The 27,948-nt window shown below is 32.3% G+C and overlaps 1 protein-coding gene across 1 annotated transcript; it reads right to left on the reverse strand.

The window, feature by feature from the left end:
• Positions 1-9,659: 9,659 nt before the first annotated feature.
• Positions 9,660-13,228, reverse strand: LOC112000360 (calmodulin-like protein 8). The gene is made up of 4 exons (XM_065774843.1): positions 12,989-13,228; positions 10,842-10,999; positions 10,604-10,684; positions 9,660-9,925 (listed from the first exon to the last, which is right to left on the reverse strand). Exons 1-4 carry the CDS (start codon positions 13,062-13,064, stop codon positions 9,791-9,793), a joined length of 450 nt encoding a protein of 149 aa, XP_065630915.1. The 5' UTR covers positions 13,065-13,228; the 3' UTR covers positions 9,660-9,790.
• Positions 13,229-27,948: the final 14,720 nt, after the last annotated feature.

Here is a 27,948-nt window from a genome sequence, read left to right on the forward strand (position 1 = left end):
TGTCAAGGGGTTATTTCCCCATTAATGCAGCCAGGGGGGTAGATGAGCGCATTCAGTGTGGAGGTGACAACCTGTTTTGGGCCTGTCCCCCACATGAAATTAGCCCCGGTATGCCGAGGACAGGGACGTCCTCGGCGGGGTCCAAAAAGGCATGGGTTTTCATACACTAGCCTCGGATGATCATCCTTCCTCGGCATGGGCCTTGGGCCAGATGCAAGATGGGCCCAGGCTACCAGGCCTACGGGCCCCACACTTTCCATCCACCCTATTTCACCTCCAAACAAACAAACCCTAAAGTTCAAGGGGTGCCATGAAATTTTTCCCTTAAAAAATATGTCATACATTACATGAAAGTTGAAGTTGTGGATTAAGTGGTGCATTAATTTTGCAATAATGTTGAGCTTATAAGTAAAATTATTTGGGAAATGCTAACGAGTGCCCTTAGGGCACTCATTAATAATCCATTTAAAGAAAATTTTTATGGAAAATTAAAAAAAAAAGTAATTAATATTTTGACAGCTTTTTTCATTTTCTATAAAAGTAATATCAAAACTTTCCTAAAATAGATTATTAATGAGTGTCCTAAGGACACTCATTAGCATGACCCAAATTATTTAAAGGTTTGTTGAATGGTGCATTAAATTTGCAATAAGTAGTGGTTATCTCCTTATGAGGAGATATATTTAAAGCCTTTTTTAAAAATAAAGTTTTCCAAGATTCTTTAAAGTTTTCAGGGTACTCTCACTACTTTACCATATAGAGGTTTTTAAATCCTTGTTGAGGTCCATTTTTTCGGCTCACATGGCATTACTTTATTAGCAACCCATACCACATCAACATATTATTGATTTTATGGGTAAATCTATTTAAAACTCAAAATAAGCTCATATCTCATTCAACTACATGGATTGGGCTCACATGGCCCACGAGATCCTTACTTCACGAGGCAGGTCCATGGTCCACATTTCCTCTTCATCAATTGGGATCATAACCCCATGACATCATCAATATCAACATATAGATCAGGCTTAAGCAATGAATCAAAGCTCATGGCCCATATTACCTCTTTTACACTCATGGCAAGTAGCTTCTTCAACAAGAGCCCATATTTACACAAAATGACAACAAAATCCAAGGTACGTCATTTCACCTTCGACTTATGATCCAAGCACATAAATCTCTTTGGGGAAACTTTGGAAGTCGTGGTTTGGAGGGCCAAGAGGTAAGTTCAGTAAAACTCCAGCGGTTTAAAGTTGATAAAAGAAATATGTTGCTTGGCGTGTCTTCATCAACTCCCTAAACTCTGAAGAGTCCGTGTGTAGTGGGTAACATATGGTAAGCATCTCTTATCACGTAGCACTTTAGATGATAAAATTCCCCATTGCTCTTTTCCTAAAATTTGATATTCATCATGTGACAAATACTCAATATCTCTAGCCATCTAACTACTGGAAAGATTACTGTTCATTCAATCTCCAACTGTTGCTATACATATTTAGAAACTTCATTATATTATTCTACATAAATCTTATTACTTCTTTCAGCTAAAATCCAACTCAAACACATGGCTTAATTTGATTGGCTATCTTGTATCTCTCTCTATACAAAATATTCATGATATCTCTGATACCCAGCTGCTGTCTGCCACAATCTGACCATATATTTCTTTGCCAGCACTAAAGAAGAGTATTAAATACTCTTCTTGCTCACCAAGATTATGTCACAACACAATAAGACCTTAACTAAATCTTCAAGGCTTCATTATATTTCAACCAATCCTTCTATTATGTGTTGTAATGGAACCTTGTACCAAAAACACAAACACCCAAAGAAGAAAGCATTTCCAACTGAATCCCAGCAATGTATTCAGAACTTGACACCTGGATGGGAGTGACATCATCAGCCATTTAATCCTGAAATCTCAATAGCTAGCTGTTATACCCAAAATAGCAAAATACCCTCCAAAGAGATCTTATCATTTTTCAGCTAAATCCTTGAAATGACCTCTCTAGCAGTTTGAAATGACCCATCTGATCTCATTGATTCTGCCCAAAGCAAACAGCTTTTTCATGATAGCTATCACAGCTTTTCCTGACAGCTGGGACAGCTTTTTCATGATAACTGTCACAACTTTTCCTGACAGTTGGGATAGCCTTTTTAGAGCAGCTGTGACAGTTGAACCAACAGCTTGAGTATTACCGATTTCTCCACTTTTGGCTAAAACCAAAACCAACTATTGAATTTACCTTTCTCTTGCCAAAATACCTTCATTTTCTGTTGCTTTTTTCCCCAACCTGAAATAGCAAGAATACCTTAAAGCTAAACATACTATTTTTGGCCAAATCTTAAGATGGATTCTCTAAAGATTCATTACTTTTTGAGACAGATTTTGCCTGATATTCTTTGCTAAAAATACCCCTTTAAACTCAGCTAAAAAGGGACCTTTCATCAACACCTCAAGTGGGGACACCAATGGAGAACAACTCTCTCATAAGCTTCCCTATTCTTTTTCCCTTGAATGATCTTCTGAAACTCTTAATGAAATACTGAGCTTCTGGGTTTTTAGTTTCTAAATTAGGAACTAAACTCTTCAGCCCTTAGCTTGTAAATGTCATTCATAAGCCTTCATATAATCCTAGCAGAAAATCCCAACAGCTTTGCTAAACAAACTACAATGCTATTACTCTCATATACTCATTGTCTCACTCTCCACATTCTGAAAATACATATATTTTGCTACCCATAAACACATCTCAATACTCTTCTACACCTACGTTACTAGTTCTATCTCCAAATACCTAAACACATCTTCATACTCTTCTCTTACAAAATCTCTCATCTTGGAAAGCAATCTCTACAACTTCTCTAGCAGTTATGATCTCATATTTTTACTATCTTTAACTACCCTATCTCTCATACTTCAATATATCACACATCTTACAAATACTACATCTCACAACACATCTATATATTTTACCATCTCCATACTTCTTAAGAGATGCCAAGCACTCATACTAAAAGTCCTTCTTATAGAAGGCATGAACTTCTATTACTAAAACTCTTCCACTAAAAGGCATCAAGATCTCATATCAAAGCCCTTCTCTTAGAAGGCATAATTACTTCTTACATAAAGCTCTTCTCTTAGAAAGCACATATACTCTATACAAAAGCCCTTCTCATGTAAGGCAATACTATTCATAACTTCACAAGAACTAAAAGAGCATTGTCAAGGAGAAAACTCATTTAAGTGCATGATAAGAGGAGCAAGCTTAACCAACCCCTACACACAGCTGGGCATACTCTCTCTCCCTCCAGTTGCACCCATTTTTTCCCTTCAATCTTGAAATCATCATGGCAAACTACCGCTAGCATTCTGCTGGAATCTTATTAGCTCACCGATGCTACATAGTTGGGCTGCAAACCATCAAAGATAAGTGACTCTGTTTCCTTACCTTTTAATTTATATCATTACATGATTACTTCACATTTAAATATATATTACTTTATTCCAATTACTATTACAACTATTAACCAAGACTTAAACTCATTTAAATGCATGACAATAAGGGCAAGCTTAACTAGCCTCTACCATTGGCATCTTACTGGAATCCCGTCAGCTCACTGATGCTACACAACAACTGGAGCTATAAACCATACAAAGGGCTTAAACTCATTCATCCGCTGGCAAACTGCCTCTCTACCGCTAGCACTTTGCTGGGATATTATCAACTCACAGAAGTTGTACAGCTGGGGTTACAAACTATACAAAAATAAGTGACTTTGCATCCTTATCTTTAAATTTACATCGTTGAGTACACGATTACTTTACCTCTAAATAAACACTACTTTATTTCAACCGTTATTACAGCTAATCAAAGCTACCATATCAAACACATATTACGTATTTACTCAACAAATGTCGTAATTCTTAGATTTTGGCCTTAATGATTGTTAGGCTTAATAATACACTAGTAGTCGTTGGACCATGTGGCCCAATGTTGAGTTCTGGGTGCAACTCCCCAAAAAGAACTCGGGCCTAGTAAGGTCATCCCTCCAACAAATCACACGTGGCTGGGCAACCGAAAAATGGCCCTGAACAATCCTAACATTTCATTTCAAAATATATGTTTCAAATTAAATCATGTCATGATTCTAAAATATATATTAAACCATGTCATTAGACTACTAAGAAAAACTTTAAATAATGATACAAAATCAGATATTAAAAAAATAAATTGACATGTCATATTTTTATTATTCTTTTTCAGATTTATTGTATTAAAAAAATTATAAAAAAAAAAAAAAACTAATACCCATGTCACTGCCTTACCACTCCCCCTCATCATTGTGGTGCTGTCACTAATGACACGAGTTCATCTCTGGCAATATTTATGAACCGAAATGAAAGGTTTGAATTATAAGAATTTCATATAGTAGGATAACCTTAGAAAATTATTTAAAATTTTGAATTTGCTTTCTGTCCTTTCTTAGAAGACTTTGGCAGCTTTACACATGAAAAAGCTTGATATTTTTGCTAGCATATAATTACATACTAAGGCTCTAAAAATCTAAGGAGATACATGCTTCACTGTTTAATTATGTTTTTTCTATTATTGGAATAAGAGCCATAGGGTTCTTTCCCATTTTTTCCGAAGATATCCGATGACTTTCCAGCAAGTTTCTGGTGGCACCACCAGTACACTCCTCTCATCCTTAAATTTACATAAAAATGGTGGCTTTTGATTGGGTGTCTGGGCAATGAATTGTCATGTGTTGCATTTTTAAGACTAAAAAATTATTCTAGTCCTAAATTTTGCACTAAATTCGTTCTTTGTCCCTAAGCTTTACAAAATTTTATTTTCATCCTTATATTTTTGTAAACATTTTACTTTATGTTATTTTATCCACACGATTATTTTTTATCCTCTCTGTCCAAATAGAAACTCAGGTGACATATTTTTAGCATTATAGATCTAATTTGAACTCATTCATCATGACAACAAATGATTGGACAGATGTAAAATGATAGTATTTGTAGAGGGGGAAAATTTCCAACCTATCACAAGCTGACACATCACACTACCAAATCCACAAAATACAGCCAATTACAAAGCGTCACGTACTGCTGGTAGGTTTTGCTATCACTACTCAGAAACCAACAGAAATTTGCCAAGTGTCATACAAAAACCAATCACACATCAGCTCGTGTAAGCGATGACATAAGTAGTCTCGCACATGTAAGCGATGACGTAATCAGTCCAGCATGTGTAAGTGATGACATAACCAGACCAATCAGACTATGACATGTGTCACCAATCAGACTCCGCTATGTGTCGCTCATCCACCCCCAAATTCCTATAAATAGAAGCCTTCCTAAGACATTTAAGAGGACACCAAGCCATCTGAAGCACAAGTAGCATCAAAGGAGATTCAAAAGTACAAAAACTCTACAGGAATCAAGCCTCAAAGCCTTCAAGAACTTCAAGAAACTTCAACCACAAAATCGAAGAACATTCGAAGCAGAATCATCCAAACTATCTGCTTAGATCCTAAAGTTTGCTGAAATCAAGCTCAAAAGCCTCCAGAAACATCAACAAATCACAAATCAGTGAAGCTCTACGAATTCAAGCCTCTAAGGCCCCAAAGAACTTCCACCACAAACCTTTAAAGACGAAGAACGCACGAAGAACACAAAGAACATGAAGAATGTGAAGAACAAGGGATTTCTAACAAGCTCATAGCCAGAGATTCATTGTAATTCTGTTTCAACAATCTTCGATCCACCCCTCAACCAAATTGAAGGATATTTTGTGTTCAAGTCAAAATCACTTTACCACAAATCCCATCAATAAGTCTTGTAAGGAGATCGAATCAGAAGATCATTCTTTTGCAATTTCAGAGAATTGTACCACACAATCATCAATACAAATCCACATTTGTGAAACTATATTACTTGTTTGATTCATTTCGAACTAAGAAATTTAGTGATCTACATATTCTAGCACGCCTAGTGGGACCTCTCTACCTCTCATCTCTTTCTCTTTCAAAAGAAAAGAAATTCAACATCATTTTGCTACCAGCTTCAATGGCCTCTAGCAAGAATGTCCGAAAATCAGTAATTGATGATTATTCTAGTGTTGATCCCAATCTCCCAAGCAAGAATGGCCTCTAGCAAGAATGTCCGAAAATTATGTTGGCCTAATCACTCGCAGTCGATCCTAAGCTCTTGATCAACTTCAACCCCAACCAACCAAAGAAAGCCAACTTCCTACTGTCATCTCTCTAGACTTTCTTGCAAATAGGAAAGCTACACTAAGGATTCATCTGTCTCGAAAGATTTGGAGATCAATAATGAATCATCCCCAACAAAGACCTTTTCTATCAATTCTCCACCCGTGATGAGAAACTTAAGGAATGAAGTACCTTTGACTCATCCTATTTCATCATTTTCTCCATCATATCTAAAGGTCATGCCAGTGATGATGACTAACACCTCTACCATGGAAGAAAAGATGGCTAAAATGGAGCAAAGGGTCGTCCTTCTCACCAAAGCACTTGAAGTAAAAGATGTCAAAATTGCAACCCTAATGAACAAGCTGGAGGTACAAGATTTGGGTAAATCAAGTCTTGCCTTAAGCAACCACCTGGCTTTACCTTGAAAGGAGAAAATGCTGGGGTTGATAAGCGAAAAGGAGGTAAAGGCACTTATCAACATGGACATTCCACCTCAATAGCCTCGATATCTGTCCAACAATTGCAGGACATGATAACGAACACTATTCGAGCACAATATGGAGGTTCTTCTACAAGTTCTCTCATATATTCAAAGTCTTATATAAAGCGTCTCAATAATATGAGGATGCCAAATGGGTATCAACCCCCCAAGTTCTTACAATTTGATGGCAAAGGAAACCCTAAGCAACACGTGGCTCACTTTGTAGAAACCTATGAGAATGTAGGGACTCAAGGAGGCCTCTTTGTAAAGCAATTTGTCCGTTCACTAAGAGGGAATGCCTTTGATTGGTATACAGACTTAGAACAAGAGTCAATCGATAGTTGGGAACAACTTGAAAGAGAGTTTCTTGTGTTAACCTAGATCTGAATAATTTATCTAAGTAATCACTTAGCTAAATAACTAGGTTAAACAACTTGTGTTTTAAGGGATCTAAAATCGTTCATCTTGAATTAGGAGTTTGACTCCTTATTGGATTTGGATAAGAAGGGAATTTTATTCCTTTTGGGTTATTATTATTTGAAGTCTTGTCTACTACTTGATTTTGAGTTCAATTTGGAATAGGAGTTATTATCCTTTTGTGGATGGAAAAGAAGTCTAGTCCTTCTTAGTTTTGGATATGCTAGCCGACTCAAGTCTCCTATATAAGCGTAGCGCTACTACGAAAAATTAGAGAGAGAGAGAGAGAGCGAGAGAGAGAGAGAGAGTGGGTGTGAGAAAAAGAGGCTCTCTCTTATTTTGGTTCTTTGATATTTGTGAGTTGCAATTTGGAATAGTGAGAGAGGTTTGTTACCGCTTGATTTTAGTTTAGCGGTTTAGTGATTTGCTCTCTCTTGGTGTATTGCAACTTTTGTATTTGATTTGTGGCTTTCACTTTGGTTTGCGCACAATTCGCATTTGGTATTTTGTATTTGGTATTTGTGAACCTTTGGTTCTTTAATTTGTATTTGGTTATTTGGTTTTGTATTTGTGAAAGAGCTATTTGGGTGTATTTGGGATTTGGGTTTGTAAAAATGTCTCTACACCAATTTGTATTATCTCAAATTTGATATAGTGAAATTTGCTCATCATCGCCCATAGATATAAGCTATTGTCAAACCATGTAAATTTTGGTGTTTTGTGTCTATTTTCTTTTGAATTAATTTTCTCCATTCCTATTATTTGTTTGGAGATTTTTCTTAAACCTAAAATATTTTCACAATCAATTTTGATATTTTTGAGCTTCTGCTATTTTACAACATGATTCTCGTCCACTTCTTTGTGATCTGTCTTCGAAGGATGAAGGCCTGAACAGAGAAATGAAGGAAGATAGCAATTTTTTGTTATCTGTCAATCCTTAAGAAAAAAAACCAACCTCATGTTTCAAATCTGTTTCCACTAGTTGCAGATTCCACTAAGGCAATATGATTGCAATAAAAAAAACATTCCCATGATTTAAAAAGAGCATGGACACCCATTTGCTCTCTAATTTTGCAGATGTAACATAACGGTTTTCTACTTTTCTTCATTGTCTATAAGATTTTTTATGAAGGAAAATTAAGTATTAAACTTGCCCATAAGGTCAACAACTTCACCAGTTATCTCATACTTTTATTAGAAGTGTTAGTACTAGATTTTAGTAGCAATTGAAATGCACATTTTTAGTCAGTGACCCTGCTTCACCCAGAACACAATGACAAAAACAGAGACGTAATGAAACAAGGAGATGACTGATGGCGTTGCTCAGGTTAGAGGAGAGAGGAAAAAAAAAAGTGAAATAAGTTTTTATAACATATATGCACATGCACGGTTATTGTAGCAAGTTTGGATATATGCAAAAGTATGCAAGCACTGATGTGGGTCTATTTTATGCAATATTGTGTAAATTTTTGTACATTTTGTATCTTAGACCCACTATGCAATTGCTCTAATTTATAGTTTTTTTTTTTTTTTTTTGATAGCGTTCTATAGTTGTTAAAGCTGGTACTGGTAGTGCTTACTATAAAATAATATGATGTGACGAAATTCTTAAAAGGAACAAATATACATGTTTTCTATGATTTCACATTCCCTTGTACCAAATCTTATGTTTCGTTGGGTTCGCATTCTACGAACGACCAATGAGATATCTTTCTTTCTTCCCAAAACAGACACTTTTTTTTTTTTTTTAAAGAATCAATAGACTATTATTTCATTGAGAGTTCACTAATTAATCAGGCAAATCTAGGTTCTAAATGTATAAATATACATATATATATATATATATATATTTTTTTTTTAAATCAAACTTTATTCCATGTCAAAGGAATTTGTATTGAAAATATTAATTACTTTGTTATAATTTTTGAAATAATATAACATGTGCAAGGGATAGAGAATATAAGTTTGAGATTTTTGGAGTAGAAAATATTGCAGCATGTGCATGGGGTAGAGAATGTTGCATGTGAGGGTGAACTGTTTTGTTCTTTGTTCTTAATAAAGTTGCCCTCTTGCTTTCAAAAGAAAATCTTATTTTAACAAAAGAATTAACATTTTAAAGATAATTTATACTAGGAAGAATCCTGCAATAGGCCAAATCAATTGGAGGGCAATTTACAATCTAGTAATTTTTTTCTAAGGACAATTAGGAAAATTAATGAGTTAAATTGAGTGAGCTGTAAGCCTCTAGTGCCAATTAGTTGAAATCAAACTATGAACTTGGTGTATTTAAAACTAGATTATGATTTATCCTATATTCTTTACACTATATTTACATATATAACATAATGAAAAGGGGAGATTCATTTAAAATAATTCAATTTGGTATCTAAAATAATTCCATATTTCCTGGCCATCTATCAAAATCCAATGTTGGTGATGACTAGAACTCTTCGATCATTTAAGTATTCTTTTGAGCGGATAGTTAATTACACATACATCCCATTATCATTCAATACAATAAGACATGTAGAGATATTCTGTATATTTTTATTAATTTGTTCATTTTACTTACAAAATAAGTCGAAGTTATTAATAATAAAAAATTATAAAAATAAAATAAAATAAAATAAAAATCTCAAACTAGAGATGCACATATAATCAAGCAGCCAACATCATTCTAACAAATTCCTCATAATTAACTAGACCATCGCCGTCCAAATCAGCTTCTTTGATCATTTGCTCCACCTCTTCATCTGTCAATCTTTCTCCTAGATTCATCATTACATGCCTCAACTGCAATTACATGCGGAAAAAGAAAATGTAAATAGGAGCATTACAAGAAAAAGAAGACAAATCATGCGTCATGTCCACGTACTACTACGACTAATATTCTTTGCAATGATAAATAAATTAAATACCATTTTTATTTGGTGGAGGAATCACTTTGGTTGAATCTTCAAACAAAATTTATATGATAACACAAATTTAGGTGAGAAGCTCCAATGCAATATTATTTCCAATAAATCATTATGATATTTGATTTTGAATTTTGAATTTTGAATGAACAGAAAGAGCTTTTTGATATATATATATATATATAATAAAAAATATTCAAATTTTTATTTCCGTAAGTATCTTTTAGAAATCTCGCGATTGAATTTTTTTGTCACAACATTGCTTTTTTTTTTTTTTTTTTTTTGAAAGGCAACATTGTTAAATTAAGACGATATCTTTTCTTGTCTTGTTTGATAGATTCATTAGTAAAATCTCAAAAAGGGATAAAAATTAATGTCATTTTAGTGTAGGAATCGAAGAAAATAATTGAATGAGAAGCATAAGCTTATGAATGCATGCATGGCCTCGATCGTTAGGTGATAGTGACATTTTGAATGCCTTTTTTTTTTTGTTGAAAATTTGACATTGAGATTTTTATACATGGTAAAGGAAGATAATGGGGGCAAAGTATTCAACCTCAGTTGGTGATATGTAACCATCTTGGTCCTTGTCAAACACTTTGAAGGCTTCTTTCAATTCTTCTTCTGCTTCATTTTCCTGTAATTACAAAACAAAAATAAATAAAAAACGTACAGTCTCCATCTGTACTTTTCTTTTCTTTTCTTTATTAATTGAAAGAAAAGAACACAAGACTGGGAAAAAGATGTTTGGAAAGATTAAAATGTTGTTAAGTGATTTTTCTTTGTTACTTTACCTTCATTTTCCTTGCCATGAGATTCAAGAACTCCCCAAATTCTATGGTTCCATTACCATCAACATCCACTTCATTGATCATGCTTTTCAATTCTTCCTCTGTAGGATTTTGATCCAATGATCTGATTGCAATGGCCAATTCTTCAATGGTTATGCAGCCTACCGTTTCATGAATAGAGTATACAGTATGAGAAAAGATACAAATAAACTCTGTTTTCTTTCTTCAAGTTTTAAGAATATAGAGAGTAGAGAACCTAATGAGAGTCGGAAATATTAATAATTGGAAACTTTTAATCACCAACTGCATCAAGTTTATATTTTTTTTTTTAAATTAATAATAATTCTAACATGCTCAATTTTTACTACTACATAATTAATAAATCCTATTATCTACTGTGTATGGAATGGGGGATTATACGCACTTGAAGGAATAATTACGTGGTCAAATCTAGACACCCAAAATCACCCCCCCCCCCCTCCAAAAAAAAAAAAAAAATGAAATAAAAACACCTATTATATAATCATCCTTTAATCTTGTTCTCTACTGCGCTAATGTTTAGTTTTTATTAAGAGAAACTACAAACTAGACTATTACTTCTCAAGAAACTAAAACAAAAGGCATAAATTAAAACTAAAGTAATAAGATCATATTTCCTAGTAGGAAAACATCAGCTGGGTTCAANCATTTATCATTGTCTTTTTTTTTTGGTAAATTGCAAATTGCTTTTCAGAATTTGGATTTTGCCCCATAAAATTTGAGAATATATGGATTTTAGACCATAACATTTTAAAATTTGGATTTTACTTCCTAAAGTTTGAGAATGTTTGGATTTTACACCATCAAATTCTGAAACTTCAGGGTGTAAAATCCAAACAACCCCAAACATTAGGGAGTAAAATCCAAACACCCTAAAATTTAGGGGGTAAAGTCCAAATTCTAAAATTTCATAGTCTAAAATCCAAACTCCCTCAAACTTTATGGTGTAATTTATAATTTACCCTTTTGTTTATAATTTTTGAAATAATATAACATGTGCAAGGGATAGAGAATATAAGTTTGAGATTTTTGGAGTAGAAAATATTGCAGCATGTGCATGGGGTAGAGAATGTTGCATGTGAGGGTGAACTGTTTTGTTCTTTGTTCTTAATAAAGTTGCCCTCTTGCTTTCAAAAGAAAATCTTATTTTAACAAAAGAATTAACATTTTAAAGATAATTTATACTAGGAAGAATCCTGCAATAGGCCAAATCAATTGGAGGGCAATTTACAATCTAGTAATTTTTTTCTAAGGACAATTAGGAAAATTAATGAGTTAAATTGAGTGAGCTGTAAGCCTCTAGTGCCAATTAGTTGAAATCAAACTATGAACTTGGTGTATTTAAAACTAGATTATGATTTATCCTATATTCTTTACACTATATTTACATATATAACATAATGAAAAGGGGAGATTCATTTAAAATAATTCAATTTGGTATCTAAAATAATTCCATATTTCCTGGCCATCTATCAAAATCCAATGTTGGTGATGACTAGAACTCTTCGATCATTTAAGTATTCTTTTGAGCGGATAGTTAATTACACATACATCCCATTATCATTCAATACAATAAGACATGTAGAGATATTCTGTATATTTTTATTAATTTGTTCATTTTACTTACAAAATAAGTCGAAGTTATTAATAATAAAAAATTATAAAAATAAAATAAAATAAAATAAAAATCTCAAACTAGAGATGCACATATAATCAAGCAGCCAACATCATTCTAACAAATTCCCAAATTCCTCATAATTAACTAGACCATCGCCGTCCAAATCAGCTTCTTTGATCATTTGCTCCACCTCTTCATCTGTCAATCTTTCTCCTAGATTCATCATTACATGCCTCAACTGCAATTACATGCGGAAAAAGAAAATGTAAATAGGAGCATTACAAGAAAGAAACAAATCATCTCATTCACGTACTGACGTCACGACTACTGACTCAATCTCCTTTGTAGATTGATAACATCTATCTGAAATACGATCATTTCCATTAAAATTGGAGGACCTTATCACTAGTCACTAGTAGGAAAACATCAGCTGGGTTCAAAGCCCACTGATACGTGCCAAGAAAATCTAGAGAGAGAGAGAGAGAAGGCATACCATCTCCATCCTTGTCGAAGAGACAAAAAGCTTCTTGAAACTCAGCAATCTGTTCTTCAGTCAGAACATCTCCCATAATTGATTTTTATCTATGGATTTGATCAAAGACTAAGCTTTGCTCTTTACACTTAAAGCACACAAGCAATTAAGCTGGCTCGTACACACTGAGAATACTTTGAAGTGCCTATAGCTTGACCACACAAACACACATACAGAGAGAAAGAGAGTACTCGGAATAAAGGAAGGACCTGCACAAAACTACTTAAAGAGTCTCCTTCAAGGTTGGTAAAACTTAATTGTCCATTCATTACGTTAGAATTTGAGAACGACATGGACAGTCAAAGGTCTTATTTCTTTCGTCAAACATGCTTAAATTGAAATTTTGCAAGAGCAAATTTCTTGATATTTGTTCAAAGAGGTAATGTACGGGGAAGAATATTGAAAATGGTATTGAACTTTTTTAAATTTAAATTTATTTTATCTGCATTAATACTAATCATTATGACTCTTAATTCATCTTTATAAATATGGTAGAATTTAGATCTAGACAGAATCAAATTTCAAATCTTTTATTCAACAACAAAATATTTTAATGCTTAAACTAAAAAAAATTCCATTATGATGCTATGTTTGGTTAGAAGGAAATTGATTTTTGAAAAAAAAAATATATATATATATATATATATTTTGCATTTATGGGTGTTTGGGGTGATGGTAAATGTTGGTTAACAGAGAATTATTTTCTAGTTGACGGTAAAATAAAGACATGATGGAATTGAGTTACACTTTTATTTTTTGCCTCATCCAAAATTTATTAACTAAACCTCCACGACCCACCCCTCACTATTTGCCACCCAACCATTACCGATCCCCAATTATGATTTTTTAATCTAAAATTTTTATTTTTTTTCTTATATTTATGCTAGCTTGGGAAATGAGAAAATATGAAAAGAAAAAAAAAAGTTTTCAATAACATTTTCAAGAATGCAACCAAATACTTTAAAATAATTTATTTTTTGAAGAACATTTTCACCTGAAAATATTAAACATTCTACAAACCCAAAACAGAAGACTAATCGTTTTATTGAATTTTCTTAATTTTATACATAGTGGAAAAGGTCGTCCATATATAAGTACGGAACTTACAATTTTGTCCATGCATATTGTCCGTTGTCGTCGGCTGTCACATAGTCTAACCGTGTATAAAATCTGAGTATGACCCACCTTTGAACATTTGTTGTGGCTGTGCTTGTTATTTTTCCCTATTATATATATTTCTTTTTTCCCTTGAGTATGTTCGAAAATCGAAATAAAACAAAACGAATAATAGAAAGGGTCATGAAGAAAGTCTGTACACGTGAAGTTTACGGTTTATAGAACCTTCATATAAGACCAAGTAAGGGGCGGAGCCAGAAATTTTGGTTTGGGGGGGCCGAGTTATGATGCTAATATATTAGTTAAAACAATCCTCTACACACACACATATATATAAATTAATTTACTAAGAAAATTTATCATCATCTAAATTTTAATAAGTATATAAAAGTCATGTATTTTTTCTATTAGACATGTACAAAAATTTATCATTTTCTACATAGTTTAATTTGTTAAACCTCATAAATTATATGATTTTAATATAATTTCTCTTTCTTTTAAGAGCACCATTAAAATAACTCAAAATTTGGGGGGGCAACTTCAATTTTTACATGCTACATTTTTTAAAATGTAAATAATATACATACTATAAATTAATTTTTTAAAATTTTGGGGGGGCCTTGGCCCCCCCCTAAAAAAAAAAAAAAAAAAAAAAAAAAAAAAAACCTATTATATAATCATCCTTTTATCTTGTGCTCTACTGCGCTAATGTTTAGTTTTTATTAAGAGAAACTAGACTATTACTTCTCAAGAAACTAAAACAAAAGGCATAAATTAAAACTAAAGTAATAAGATCATATTCCTAGTAGGAAAACATCAGCTGGGTTCAAAGCCGTACCAAGAAAATCTAGAGAGAGAGAGAGAGAGAGAGAGAGAGAGAGAGAGAGAGAGAGAGAAGGCATACCATCTCCATCCTTGTCGAAGAGACAAAAAGCTTCTTGAAACTCAGCAATCTGTTCTTCAGTCAGAACATCTCCCATAATTGATTTTTATCTATGGATTTGATCAAAGACTAAGCTTTGCTCTTTACACTTTAAGCACACAAGCAAGCTGGCTCGTACACACTGAGAATACTTTGAAGTGCCTATAGCTTGACCACACAAACACACATACAGAGAGAAAGAGAGTACTCGGAAGTCGGAATAAAGGAATGACCTGCACAAAACTACTTAAAGAGTCTCCTTCAAGGTTGGTAAAACTTAATTGTCCATTCATTACGTTAGAATTTGAGAACTACATGGACAGTCAAAGGTCTTATTTCTTTCGTCAAACATGCTTAAATTGAAAATTTGCAAGAGCAAATTTCTTGATATTTGTTCAAAGAGGTAATGTACGGGGAAGAATATTGAAAATGGTACTGAACTTTTTTAAATTTAAATTTATTTTATCTGCATTAATACTAATCATTATGACTCTTAATTCATCTTTAATTATAAATATGGTAGAATTTAGATTTAGACAGAATCAAATTTCAAATCTCTTATTCAATAACAAAATATTTTAACACTTAAACTAAAAAAAATTCCATTATGATGCTATGTTTGGTTAGAAGGAAATTGATTTTTTTTTTTAACTTTTTTTTTGTTTTTTTGCATTTATGGGTGTTTGGGGTAATGGTAAATGTTGGTTAACAGGGAATTATTTTCTAGTTGACGGTAAAATAAAGAGTTACACTTTTATTTTCTGCTTCATCCAAAATTTATTAACTAAACCTCCACTACCCACCCCTTACTATCTGCCACCCAACCATTACCGATCCCTAATTATAAATTTTTAATCTAAAATTTTTATTTTTTTTTCTTATATTTAAGCTAGCTTGGGAAATGAGAAAATATGAAAAGAAAAAAAAAGTTTTCTATAACATTTTCAAGAATGCAACCAAATACTTTAAAATAATTTATTTTTTGAAGAACATTTTCACCTGAAAATATTAAACATTCTACAAACCCAAAACAGAAGACTAATCGTTTTATTGAATTTTCTTAATTTTATACATAGTGGAAAAGGTCGTCCATATATAAGTACGGAACTTACAATTTTGTCCATGCATATTGTCCGTTGTCGTCGGCTGTCACATAGTCTAACCGTGTATAAAATCTGAGTATGACCCACCTTTGAAGATTTGTTGTGGCTGTGCTTGTTATTTTCCCCTATTATATATATTTCTTTTTTCCCTTGAGTATGTTCGAAAATCGAAATAAAACAAAACGAATAATAGAAAGGGTCATGAAGAAAGTCTGTACACGTGAAGTTTACGGTTTATAGAACCTTCATATAAGACCAAGTAGCTGTGCTTATAAACATTACGAACATTATTCAATGCCAAGAAAAAGAAACGAGCAATTTTCAACACTCAACAGTACAAAGATTTATTTGTTTAGTCTTTTTTCCTTAGATTTTGGGTTATGTCGTTAGTTGAAGGGCTTGTGAGACCCACTGACAATTAATGCTCCACGAAGACCAGTTCTCTTCCCAGCCTAAAAGGCATTTAAAAATAATAGGATTGTGTTAGTCAAATATTTTGCAAGAAGTTTGCTTAACGCTGAAGCAAAATATTTTCACTTAGCTAATTGGTTTAAATATTTTGACAAAACTTAGGTACAGTATTTTATGTATTGCTTTTTAGGTTTTTCTCCTAAGATTTAATTACATGATTATTTAACTAAGAAATATACTTCTATCTCATGAGAAAAATTCACATAGCAAAATTTTAAGAAGGGAACCTAAAGAACAGCACCTAAATACTGTACCCTTAAAAAAAATACCCTTTAATTTGTTGTATTTATTTCATTTCCTTTTGAAGCTAATGCTTCTGCTGTTATGCAAATATAACTACTTCTTCTTCCAAACCACCCCCCCCCCCCCCTCCACCTTTGTATGTGGCTCCGCCACTTGAAGTAGCTGTGCTTATAAACATTACGAACATTATTCAATGCCAAGAAAAAGAAACGAACAATTTTCAACACTCAACAGTACAAAGATTTATTTGTTTAGTCCTTTTTCCTTAGATTTTGGGTTATGTCGTTAGTTAAAGGGCTTGTGAGACCCACTGACAATTAATGCTCCACGAAGACCAGTTCTCTTCCCAGCCTAAAAAGCATTTAAAAATAATAGGATTGTGTTAGTCAAATATTTTGCAAGAAGTTTGCTTAACGCTGAAGCAAAATATTTTCACTTAGCTAATTGGTTTAAATATTACGATAAAACTTAGGTACGGTATCTTAGGTATTGTTTTTTAGGTTTTTCTCTTAAAATTTAATTACGTGGTTATTTAACTAAGAAATATACTTCTATCTCATGAGAAAAATTCACATAGCAGAATTTTAAGAAGAGAACCTAAAGAACAGCACCTAAATATTGTATCCTTAAAAAAAATGCCCATTAATTTGTTGTATTTATTTCATTTCCTTTTGAAGCTCCCACTCCCCCTCTCCTCCAAGCACTTACAACTTAGAGAAGTGCCAACTCGCCCACTAGCCAATAATCTCTTATCTATTTTATTTTAAACATACATAGTCATGTATTGATGCCGAATTTATCTCTTAATTTAGGGCCATATGGTTAGACAATATGTCAAGTGGTCTATGGGAAATGGGCTATGGGTCTGATATCATCTTCACTACATGGACTGGCCTTTAGCTCTTCTCTTCTCTTCTCTACGCAAAATAAGCCACCATGACTAGACCAATTGCTTCATTACGTGTTTGGGCCTTGTGCCCTTGCTTACACGATTTGGGTTATAATACCCATAACAACTCTGGGCTTTACGACACATTATTTCTCTACACGCACTACCTTTATGACCCACAATTACTGTGAGCTGTAAGGCAAATGACATTACATTTATAAGGATTGGGCCATGGGGTGAAAGTTTACTCAAGTCTCCAGCGCATCACATTTGCAAGTCAAACAAGAAAATGGGCTTCCAACTACACAAGGTCCAGCCCACAAGCACAGAAAAGCATGTCCGCCTCGTCATCAAGCTTGTTGAAAAATTCATTAGAAACAAGGATTGTTTAAAATGTTAAATCTTATTACACTCAATTTTTAAATAATCATGTTTTTTAAACATGATTTCAATTTATGTGACTCTGTGTACGCTACTATGAACGTGTATTAACTAATAAGAAGTGTATAATAATTATTACTCTATTTAAAAATTGGTGAAGTATAGAAGCAATTCGGTCAAGCTTAAGCTTGAAGAACACATAGTTTTGTATTTTTTTTTTCTTTCAAACAATAACCCTATATATAACACACATATAATAGTATGTCTATTAAGTTAGTTTTGACATAACTCAAAATAATTTTTTTGTCATCAATTATAAACTGTACACTATCTCTAAATCATGTGTATTAATTCTTCAAAAAATTGGGTTAATATTTTTTATAAAATAAATCAGAGATTACACAATTACTCCATACTTATAGTTTTACAAATTACGAAACATATAAATATTTCTTAGTTTAATGTAATTTAAAATAATAAACAACATTACACATCTAGACATATAGAAGTCAATATAACAAAATATTACAATAATTAAAATGAAATCCATATTTGTAAAAAAGAAGCGCAATAAAGATCTCTAGCTTGTAACCACTAAAACTTCAATTGTCCTTTCATCTAAAAACAGAAAATAAAAACAAAATGTCTCTATATCTTTTATAAAAAAAAATTGAATAAAGAAAGGCATGAGATGTTTGTATCTTTTTTTTTTACAAATATATACCTTGAATACACCTTGATTTTATGAGCTATGCATTACATAAAAATAATAACAGTAAAAATTGCATTAGTCATTTACATAATGTAGGATTTATAAAAATTTAATATAAATAAATAAATAAATATATATATATATATATAGAAGGCCATTAGCTAAATTTTGTAAATCATATCTAATCTTTTAAGAAAACGTTGGACACAAATAAGAGACTATTGAAATTTGACATGGGTGGACCTATCAGAAATTAAAATTAAAAAAAAAAAAAAAATTAGAAGAGTTAAAGTAATAGCTCAGTGGTAGTGACACCATTTATGGTGCTCAGTAATTGGAACCGTAACTTCACTCTTGCCCACCATCTCTCTATCCCAAAAAAGTAAATTATATGCGTAAGCCTTTTCTGTTTTGTGTTAAGAAATGCATTGTCTATGGGGCTATATTTGGAAGTTTAACTCCTACAGTTTCTCTTCCTCACCAAGGTGAGGATAAATCCCTCAAGATGTTGGAAATCCGTTTTAACGTGACTGGTGTGTTATCAAGTTTAAACATTTCACACTTACAATGTCCCATAAATTCGGTGCGTAGAGAGCACAATTGTCGGTACTTGGCACCATCATGCATCAATTTGTAACTAAAATGATCGCATTCATAAGCCAGAGAGGCTCTTTGCTTAAACAAATTGAACTAGTTGGACAGCTTTGTCACCATTCCTCTTAGTTTTTTTTTTTTTTTTTTTTGGTTTTGAGGTTTGTTGGTGAGCTACAAGTACTCCAATGAACTTATAAGAAAACTATATATCGTGTAAAACAAGAGGATCTTGAAAGTTGAAACTTGAAGCATTCTTCTGCTAAGAACGTTAAAATGGGATTTCAACAAGGACAAACTACGTCACTGGTATTCTTTGCAATGCTTGCCTGTGTGATGTTTCCATGTGGTGCTTATTCCATTGCAATGATGATTGAGGCCCTGACTGATATCAAGCATACAAAAGAAGGCAGAGAACCAAAGTATCCAAAGGCTATGCGCATGGCTATTGCTTTTGGTTTGAGCTCTGTTGTTTCATTTTTCATTGTTGTTGTGTCATGTATCAGTCTTTTTCATGAAATTTCGGGTTCAACTACGTCAAGTTCTAATGCAATGCCAGAGGATGACTGTTGCCCATCCGTGCCTAGCTAGCTGCGTGGTGAGTCTTTTTAACAATGACAAGAAATGTAGTTTTTGTTCAGAAAATTCTTTTCTCGTAGCTTTGAAGGTCTTTTTATTTGCAAACAGGATATAGGTTATGTTTACGGTTTCTGTAGTCCTGTTTTGAGGATTGTTGAGCTCTCTCTCTCTCTCTCTCAAAATTCCTATCATCCTTTTTATTTTATTTTTTTAATTCGTTGGTTACACAATGAGGGGAAGTGATTTAAAACTTGGTCGTCTCTATTGAAAAATATCGAATATTTATGTATCTATATTATATGTATTGTAAGGAGTATTTCAATGTGTATTACATGTATAGAAAATTGTGATGTTTTTTCTAAAGAAAAATTGCGATGTAGCATAAGAATTGACAAAGTCTTAATTATCTGTTATGTTAATACTAATCCAAATTTACACACCACACCAAAAAAAAAAAAAACTATCGTTACCATGGGACTTGATAGAGTTTAGAATTATATATGACGTATACATCATCCTATGTGATATGTCACATTCTAATGTAAATATATATGAGTGCACACATGCATTATAAATCATGGATTTGCAACTCCATGTGTGGTGAGTGAATAATAAATATGAGAAAGTTATTGTCATAAGTGACAACGTTACTATACTTGAACAAAACATTAAACATGAATAAAATTAATAAAAAGAAAAAAGCATAACCTTATTAACATGTACGTAACATGGCAAATCTTATCATTGAACTTGGCATAAACACAAACTTTTGCGGCCTTGTTACAGTTTAAGGTAAATTTAAAAAAAAAAATTATAATAATAATAAACAATGTTTGGAAACCATGAAATTACTACTGAATGTCACATTTTTTTAATTTAAAAAATCCGAAGATCTCAAGGTATTGTATACATCGTACATATATGCAATACCTTGAAGAGATCTCTTGACATAAACATTTAAAATTAAATTTATGGAGCAAACTTGTTCTCGTGTGGCTGAGCGGGCATTGGGTCATAGGGCAATTTGATCCAATTCATAACTTGTGCATATTATTCCTATAATTGATGTTCACCATTTACCATCGGCTTTTGTTATCACCTTAAACTTTGTCTCCTCCTCGTGCATCTAAGGATCTAGTCGCCTATATGGCTTTTAATTCGTGGTTTATTCAATTTGCAAAAAAAAAAAGAAATGAAAGTTTCTTGGCTTTGTCTTTTATGGGTCTGTGAGTTTGAAGGTCCAGGTCAAGTTCATTGAGGGTGTCATGACCGGATGATGTGAAGTTGAAGTATGGATGTTGGCAACGGAGAATGAATCGGACCAGTGTTGGAGAACTAAGATTGTTTCGTTACAATTTTACAGGATAACATCAAATGTATTTGGTTCAATACTAATTGCTGAGTGGGCTTTCTACTTGTTTATTGGGCATTTTTAATTGACATGTCTTATCTTTATTGGGCCATCTCATACATATTGCAGGAATTGCATGTTAAGCAATTGCATGTGGTCTGCTTTGATGAAAAATGTTTCCGCGCAGCCACGCCCACTCTTTTTTTTTTTTTTTTGTTAAACACATTAGCTAAAAAACTAACTAAAGTTTATAGAGCGATCAATTGTGATTAGTTTTGAAACTTTAGGAAATAATAACACTTGATCAGTTGAAACTTGATAGACTAAAAGCACTAAGTAGATAAATTTCAGGAATGGATTTTGTCATTTTGCCAATTCGGACTAAATAACGAACTAATGATTACTTCCCAATCAAATTCATCGTAACACTCATCAATAATGTAGTTTTGCCATTAATTTATACTTATATTTCAAAACACAATTTTTTTTTCCCAAATTATACTATTGGATCTTGAAGTTTAACAAATGAGTTCTTTTAGTCTCATAAATTTCAAATCAACTCGTTCTAAAGTTTTACAAATGAGCCCTATTATTCATTTTGTTAATTATTGTTAGTCTCTTGCTATGTGTTTAATGAAGCAAATGACTTAACATTTTTTAAGTGACATGACTATACTTTTAATATATATATATATATATATCTCACTATTGATATGTCAAAAAACACTTGACCATTTTGATTAGATCCAAAAATAACAATGCCCAAAGAAGCCCATCATCACATAAAACAAGTCAATGGTAAAACAAAGGAGAAAATGGGCTTTTGGCCTTTCTTTTTAAAACATCTAGCAAAATGCTCCATGTCTAAAACTAATTAGAGAAATGTTCCTATTTTGAAACTCGATTTTCTAAAAATCGAGTTTCAAATGTATAATTCGATTTTTGAAATATCGAGTTATAATGAACGTGGACTTAAAAAAAAATAATTTTTTTATTTTTGAACTCGAGTTTCACTTGAATTTTTTCAAGGAACTCAAGTTCCAAAAAAAAAAAAAAAAAATTGTTTAATTTTCGGTTCACTATAATTCGATTGTCCAAAAATCGTGTTTCAACGTAGAAACATTTTCCTAAATAGTTTCAGATATGGGACATTTTGCTAAATATTAAAAAAAAAAAATTCTCTGTAAAACAAAGCTTCAACACAACTGCGTAGCATCACGAGTTGTATAAGAAAACTCTTGGCAAGTTTAGAAAAGTATAGTTAAAATTTCAGGTTTACTTTTCACATCTCCAGCCACTTATGTAGAATTACCAACCATTAAAAAAAGAGGAGTTCAAACTTTTGATTGGTTTCCAAGAAAACGAAAGAAAAAGAGAACGAGCTAGAAACTTAAAAAACCTCAAGCCGATTTGCTTTTAACTCAGTAAAGCTGGAGGTCTCTGCTTTCTCTTCTTTTCAATTAACAATAAATAAAAAACTCTAAATTATTTATTATTTATAAATTTTCTCAGCAACCAAGCAAATCTATAACCTTTTGTAAAGATGGATATATATAATTGAGATTTGTTAGGTACAATTTCGTTTGGTCTTGACTTGGGAATGAAGGTCACGTGTTTCTTAATGTGTCATTAAAGATATGAAAATGGTTTTTAATATTAAAAATATTGTCACATCATTTAAGAAATATTATATTATTACTCTATTAGCCACATTGGACATGTGACTAAAAATAGTTAACTGAATGACTAAAAGGGTTCATTTTTAAAACATTGAGGATCAATAATGCTCTTTTAATTTGAAATTTCAAGACCAGAAGCACACACTTGGTAAACTTTAGGAACCAAACTTCTATTTTTAGGGTTTTTTTATTTATTTATAAGAATTCAAATCTTATCTTTCTCTATATTCCTACTTATCTATCTTAATATTCCTAATTTGGTACACCAAATTCAGTGTGGTGATTCTAAAAAAATAAAATAAACTATGGTATAATCTTAATTATGATTATTTACCATATATAAGATAAATAAATATCACCCTTAAAAAAAAAAAAAAAAAAAAAAAAAAAGTGAATAATATAGTAAACTAGTCAGCAACATGTGCAATTAATGCCTCATTTTATATGAAAAAATGATTTTTCCTTTCTTTTATTATGTATATAAATATGAAATTAGATAATTTTAGTACTTATTAATAAATTTATTTTGATTGGGATTATATATTGAATATTAAATATGAAATTTGATTACTAATTACTATGATGCTTATTAATTAGTATCTTTATGGTTGTGCTTTTTATACGGAAGTATAAATATATGATTATGGAAGTTATTCATATGTATTTATTAGCTTATAAATTAATAGATATTTTTAATGATTTTATTTTTATATGGAATTATTTATAAAATTATGGCTATTATTGATAAATATTTATTATGGTAGTAATTGTATAGGCAATGATCTATTTTATCATTTTAAAAAAAGATAATGTGGTAAGATTTTAATTGAGCATTTAAATAAATAGTGTTAGGGCACCACATTTTCACAACAAAGTTTAGGTGGCAATTCTTATCGAATACAAATCCTATATACCACATTTGTGTTCCACTTTATATTTCACCGATCGCAACTTGTCATGTGCTTTTTTTTTTTTTTTTTTCTATTTTGAACTTTGGCTATTTTGTAAAAAAAGTTAAATAAATACATAACAAATTATGATTTGTAAAACATAAAGTGTAACACAAAAAATGGTACAAAAAATTTGTATTCGTTCTTATCTAGGTCCACCACTGACAACGGTTTTTATTTACCATTAATAGCTAGCCACTTATACTTTTTTGTAAAAAAAAAAAAAAAAATGATAATATTATGCCTATAGCTTTATCCCATTTAAATATAGAATATAAGTTAAATAAAATTATATATATATATATATATATCAAACTAAATGCTATCTCATTAATTTTAGTAAATTCCATTTGATGGTGAAATTATTTAATGCACCCAGTAGACTATATATTCTCTTCTCTAACATAAAAGTGAGCCTCACATGTGTAGGTTTGGAAAATGAGATTTCACATTTATATGTGAGAAAAGGAGGATGTAGCTTACGGGATTTACCAAATAATTTCTCTGCCACGATCGTCATCGTCATATGTATGTAGCCCTATAAATATGCTCAATGCCAAAGTAAAACCATCGCCAACAAATCCCAATATCAAACATGAGTCTATTCATTAGATTAAATTCTTCGCTACTTCTCTTGCTTATAACGACTTGCGAAGCATTAAGTATACTCCACCAAAAGTTCATATCACAACCACTAATGATTTGACAAATGCTATGCCTGTTACAATCCATTGCTCATCCCATGCTGACGATTTTGGAGTCCATTCAGTTGTTAAACTTGCCAACATTCAATTTGATTTCCAACCCATCCCTTTGCTTTCTGAAGATGTCAATTGTAGTATGGAATGGGGAGGCCAAACTCACTACTTTGATGTCTACATCGATAAGAGAGACAAAGACCGAGGCAATATTTGTTGCTCGTGGTTTTTGAAAAAGGCTGGCCCTTGTCTAATTCTTGGTCCGATCGGTTCTCTATGTTACCCATGGAAGTAATGTTAAAAATAATCAGCATCCCTCGTCAAGTATTTCTTTATGATCTTTTTCCTTCATTGAAATAAAGTGCAAATTCACAATATGCACTCCTTGATCTTGAATGTGTAAGAGTTTACTTCCTGAAATGATACAATACTGATAAGAATATTGGCTGCTGAGTTTATTTACTTATGTGGCTTCATCACTGTTAGTAAGTTACTGTTTTGTTGGTTCTTGGTATCCAGTTTCTGATTGCATAAATACCCTTGTACTTGTATTAGAATAGCAGGCAATAAGGATACAGTTACTTTGTTCATTCTCTTACTCTCTCCCTAAATCTCCCATCTTCTTATCATTTGGTATCAGAGCAGGATAATCCTGCATTCCCTAAATTCTAACATAGCTTTCCTGAAAACACCTCAGATCTCCATACCAAAGACCTTCAAGAAATTTATAAAATTAATTACTAGCATCCATACTCGAACCTTGAATGAAATGAGTCAACAATTGACTACGATCTTGCAGAAGTTGAATACTACAGAAGAAGGTGAACCTAACAACGAAAATTCACGCACCCATGCAGCTTGAATTTCCATGATTTTTTGCAGAAGAACCAACTGCTTGGATGTACAAGGCAAATCGGTACTTCAAGTACTACAAGATACCAAACAAAGAGCAATTACCAATGGCTTCTTTCAATATGAATGGTGAAGCTTTGGTCTGGTTGAAAGAAGGGGATGACGCTGGTGTATTTGGGAATTGGGAGATGTTGGTGCAAACGTTTTTCATCATGTTTGGCACTAAAACTGCAATTGTCTTTTCATATAAAAACAGAAAATAAAAATAAAATGTCCTTGTATCTATTTTTTTAAATGTTTTTTTTAAAACCATTATTTATCCGTTTTTAGGAATATATGTTTTGAATATACCATGATTTTATGAGCTACGTATTTTTTTTTTTTTTATGGGAATATGAGCTATGTATGATATAAGAGTGATAACAATTTTAAAAAAATTACATTAGTCAATTACATGACATAGGATTTATGATTTTTTTATATATAAAAAAAATCTAGAAGGCCATTCGCTAAATTTTGTATATAACATTTTATTTTTTAAAGAAAATGTTGGACATAGATAGGGGTATTTTCAAATTAGACGAAGGTGGATTTATTGAAATTAAACTTTTCTTAAATTACAACGGTTAGAGTAATAGCTGGTAGTGACACCATTCATGGTACTTGCTGGTTGGAACAGTAACTTCACCCCTCACCCACTATCTCTCTATCCCAGAAAATAAAATAACCATAATGTGTAAGCACTTCTCTTTTTTGTGTTAAGAAATGCATTGTCTATGGGGCTATATTTGGAAGTTTAACTCCAACAGTTATCTCTTCCTTATTTTATGGACACCAAGGTGAGGATAAATCCCTCAAGATGTTGGAAATCCGTTTTAACATGACTGGTGTGTAATCAAGTTTAAGCATTTCACTCCCATCAAAAAAAGAAAAAGAAAAAAAAAATAAGCATTTCACACTTACTTTGTCCCATAAATTCTGTGCGAGGAAGTACTTAATTGGCAGCATCATGAATCAATTTGTAACTAAAATTATAGCATTCACGGCATTACAACAGAAAATACCTCACTGTGTTTGTAAGCCAGATTGGAAACAAATTGAACAAGTTGGACAGCTTTGTCACCATTCCTCTTTCTTTTTCTTTTTTCTTTTTTCTTATTTGAGGTTGGTTGGTGAGCTACAAGTACTCCAATGAACTTAAGCAAACTATGTATCGTGTAAAACAAGAGGATCTTGAAAGTTGAAAGTTGAAACATTCTTTTGCTAAGAACATTAAAATGGGATTTCAACAAGGACAAACTACGTCACTGGTATTCTTTGCAATGATTGCCTGTGTGATGTTTCCATGTGGTGCTTATTCCATTGCAATGACGATTGAGGCCCTGACTGATATCAAGCACACAAAAGAAGGCAGAGAACCAAAGTATCCCAAGGCTATGCGCATGGCTATTGCTTTTGGTTTGAGCTCTGTTGTTTCATTCTTCATTGTTGTTGTGTCATGTATCAGTCTTTTTCATGAAATTTCGGGTGCAACAACGTCAAGTTCTAATGCAATGCCAGAGGATGACTGTTGCCCATCCGTGTCTAGCTAGCTGCGAGTGTGGGTCTTTTTAACAGTGAAAAGAAATGTAGTGTTTGTTCAGAAAATTCTTTTCTTGTAGCTTTGAAGATGATCTTTTTATTTGGCGACAGGGTATTGGTAATGTTTAGGGGGTTTCTGTAGTTCTGTTTTGAGGAAATGAAGTGTAGAGCTCTCTCTCTCTCTCTCTCTCTCTCTCTCTCTCTCAATATTCCTATCAACCTTGGATGTTTCCATCCAAAACACAGAATATTTCTGCATCTATATATATTGTATGTATTGTAATGAGTATTGTTTCTAGCTATGTGTATTAAGTGTGTAAATTGATGGAAATTTAAAGACAATGTTATTAGAAAATTGTGAAGTTAATATAGAATGTGATGTGGAAGTAGCATAAGAAGTGACAAGGTTATACTCATCTGTGACATTAATACTAATCCAAATTTACAAAAGAAAATTAGAATAAAAATTAAAATAGTGTAGTTACCTTGAGACTTGATAGAGTCCAATATATTTGATATACACATTGTCTTATGTGATACATCGCATTCTAATCTAACCATGAGCGCGCACACACAAGAAATGATGGAGTCACCAATCCATGTGAAGTGAGTGATTAATAGATGTGAGAAAGTTACAGTCATAAGTGACTATTACTTTTTTTTTTTTTTTTCTAAGAATACTAAGTATTTTTAACACACACACTAGGAGAAGGGAAAATATTTTTTAAAGAAACTTACAATGGTATATATTCAAAAGGGTCTAACTCTTGACCTCTTCTAATGTGGGATTAACCCACTGTATA

This window comes from Quercus suber, unplaced genomic scaffold (assembly GCF_002906115.3).
Source record: "Quercus suber isolate HL8 unplaced genomic scaffold, Cork oak 2.0 scaffold_100, whole genome shotgun sequence".
NCBI classification, from domain to species: Eukaryota; Viridiplantae; Streptophyta; class Magnoliopsida; order Fagales; family Fagaceae; genus Quercus; species Quercus suber.